This window comes from Helobdella robusta (assembly GCF_000326865.2).
Source record: "Helobdella robusta unplaced genomic scaffold HELROscaffold_2, whole genome shotgun sequence".
Classification (NCBI taxonomy): Eukaryota; Metazoa; Annelida; class Clitellata; order Rhynchobdellida; family Glossiphoniidae; genus Helobdella; species Helobdella robusta.
The window spans coordinates 4,700,625-4,704,015 of record NW_008704083.1 but is presented as its reverse complement, the minus strand read 5'-3'; the positions used below and the strand labels follow the sequence as shown (position 1 = coordinate 4,704,015).

Sequence of the window (3,391 nt, the reverse complement as noted above, 5' to 3'; positions counted from 1 at the left end):
CAAAACTATTCTGATTTTTAAATCAATCTAAATTTCAGCGGTTATAAAAAACGTACTGAAACTAAATTTAAATGTAAAATATTTCCAGTTGTTTAAAAAAATGTAATAAAAATATCCAAACAGGTCAAGTGTTTTTTAAATGATTGCTGTCCGCTTGTTAAGGTCTTCTGAAATCATTTGAAACATTGAAACAGACATCAGGGTTTGTAGCACTCAAATTTGCGTAACAATTAAGCCAAAGATATTTTTGTGTGGGAAGGAGAGAATATTAGATTAATTAGCTTGTATTTGAAATTGAAGTTTACTCTTACTTTTTTTAAGTATTGTAATTAGCAAAGTTACAATGTCTTGGTTGCACATCATCATCTTCATTGTCATCATCCTTTTATTCCTCAAATTTTCGAAACGATTTCGTGATTTGATCTCCCAAACTCTCGGACTTGAGAGTTCCGATTGGTTGAATGATTTTTTAATCTGGTCCACATTGCATTATGATTGGACAAAGGCGTCTGACGTCATCGTCAACTCAGTTCACGAAGAATTTAGGAGGAAAGCGGTAAGCTGTTTCATTTGTATGACGTAACTGAAGATAATTGTTGTAAATGAACGTGACGATATTGAATATAAATTTTAAATTTCACAAGCCTCCCGGTGTAAGTTTGAAGTTTGAAGGGATGCCATTTCTGTTAAATGTTGACCATCAGCAACAACAAAAAGTTCAACAGCAACAAACAAATCAACAGCAACATTCGCAAAGCGCGTCATCACTCATCAAGCAGCCGACCATCGTCAAACAACCGCCAGGCAGTCAACTGATTGACAATCTCTACTCAAGCATTGATTCACTATCGTCGGCCAACAGTAGCGCAAGTAGCGTTCCCAACCTCATCGGCAACATCAGCACAGCCACAGCAAGACCGATACAGTTTAAAAAAATAAGAACGGAGAGCAAATACTCCGACCATATGGTTTGTTTTTACGGCTATCCCATGCGATGTTTGTGTGTTGTTTGGTTTAAAATGCGCCCGGAGGTGTATATATGTTGCTAAATATGTGTGTTTATGTCTGCATGTGTGCCTATTTAGGTCTGTGAGTTCCTGTGCGTATTTGTGTGTGTGTGTTCCTGTTTCATGTCTGGTTAATTGACTTTTACGTTCCACAAATTTTGTTATATTATGTTTAGGAATTTAAGTGAGCATGTATTTAGTAGATGTGTGTACAGTACATGTGTGTGAATATGTGTCTATTTTGTGTGTGTGTGTTTGTGGTGTGTCAGTTCTGTGTGTGTGTTGTGTGTTTGTGTGTGTGTTGGGTCTGTTCTGTGTGGGTGTGTATTTGATCGTGTGCTTGCCTGTAAATGCACATGCTGTAGACGTATATGATGCGAATGCTTGCTCTGCAATGAAGAATGAAAGACAGGTATCAGATTTCTTTAATGGAACTTCTTGTTAGCAAGTTCTCGCTGTTACACTTGCTATGATAACAAAGTTCGACTTCATCAGCAATAAGAGTAATAAGAGTTATTTATAAAATGGTTGAGTGAATCCTTAATAACGATTGTAACAAATTTCTACGTTGATACTTGATACGCTGTTGAAACTTATGTGGTGTGATGTGATTCATAGCTGGTGTATTGAGTAGGAATAGCCACTAACCATGTCAAGTAGCAATAACAATAATGCAGAGTGGAGGGATGAGTGATTTTTATTTTTTTGTTTATTTGTAGTAACTATTTTTTCTTTGTTTAAATACTTAAAGATGAAATTAATTTGATCGTTGTCTGCATTTAAGCTACGAGGTTTGACGTTGAGAGGAAGTGGCGATTAATATGATGGACGTCATTATAAAATGTGCACACACGAACGTAAGCACGTTTATTTACATGGAGATATACGCTTACTCACGCACACATTGACGCACACACACATCTTCTGCTCTGTATTCCTCTCATATCATTGAGCAAAAATTTTGAAAGACATTTTTTTTTGGAAACTCGCTCATTTGAATGTCACCCTATAGGTTTTCACAAATGACATTATAGTCGAGGGATTGAGTCAAGTTGTTTACATCACGTGGAAACGCAACAACCAATTAGAAACGAGCAAGTGTCGTCTGGACTTTGTCCATCTGCGCGGAAGGGTCAGTAAATTTTTTTTTGTGAGAATTTGAATTTTGCAAAGATTTTTTTATATAAAATTTTTTTTTCTACATCGATGTAGAAAGGTTGCTGCTCGATGTTGCGCTGCGGTGTTGCTGTTCTTACCGCAACAACATCATCTGTCAGTTGCTTGCGCTACATTTTTTGTGGTACTCTTCTACGCAGTTCATTCGGTTGTGGTACTCTTCTACGCAGTACATTTGGTTGTGGTACTCTTCTATGCAGTACATTTGGTTGCGGCATATTATCTGGGATGAATTTACTTGTAGCAACTGTTGCAAAAGGCCACAAAAATGCCAATAACGCACTTTAACATTTTTGTACATTTTATATATTTATGATTATATTTTACATGCATGTCGTTTGTTGTACGCTGTATTAATCTAAATAGCTGACAGCAGCATCAGTAGTAACACAACGTTTCAGCATTCCTATTTTATTCTTACTATTCTTAATTATATATTGTTCATGCCATGGCAGTCTGATCACTGACACACGCTTAATTGCATGTTCAAATAGTTTCACATTTCATTATGCCGATTGATTGCATTGTTAACATTCATTCAGATGAAGACTATTATCAACCTGAACAACAACATCAACCTGAACAACAACATCAACTTGAACAACAACATCAACCTGAACAACAACATCAACTTGAACAACAACATCAACAGCATCAACAACTTAAATAACATCAGCAACATGACTAATCCTCTGTTAACAAGCAACAACAGTACCACCAACAACATCAACAACATCATCAACACTAGTAACATCAATAAATCGTTGCTGCTCTCGACACAGTTCCTGAACAAGCCAGTTGCTAACATACGCCTAACAAATGCCGATTGCAAAACAATTGAGAAGGTGAATATCACAATTTACTCTCACACTACTCTTCTCTCTCTCTCTCTCTCTCTCTCTCTTTTTCTCTCTCTAGCTTTCTTTCAATTTTTTTCTGTTTACTTGCACTTAGTTAACAGATATTTTAAAAATATTAAATTTAAAAATGTTGAGCTTAAAAATATGATTTAGAAATGTAAAATTAAAAATTAATGTAGTCCTGTGGTGCAGTTTTGCCTCTTTGCCTTTGACGTTTCTGCATTTGTTTATGTTACACACACACACACACACACACACACACATATATATATATATATATATATATATATATATATATATATATATATATATATATATGTGTGTGTGTGTGTGTGTGTGTGTGTGTGT

General features: G+C 35.5%; 1 protein-coding gene across 1 annotated transcript in view; it reads left to right on the top strand.

The window, feature by feature from the left end:
- Positions 1-343: 343 nt before the first annotated feature.
- Positions 344-3,391, top strand: part of HELRODRAFT_160400 (hypothetical protein) — a gene marked incomplete at both ends in the record, with an annotated part of 3,320 nt that continues 272 nt past the window's right edge. Inside the window, 4 exons of the mRNA XM_009017362.1 lie at positions 344-556; positions 645-968; positions 2,020-2,139; positions 2,726-3,028. Of these exons, the coding sequence (XP_009015610.1) occupies positions 344-556; positions 645-968; positions 2,020-2,139; positions 2,726-3,028 (960 nt within the window). The remainder of the gene's footprint in view (positions 557-644; positions 969-2,019; positions 2,140-2,725; positions 3,029-3,391) is intronic.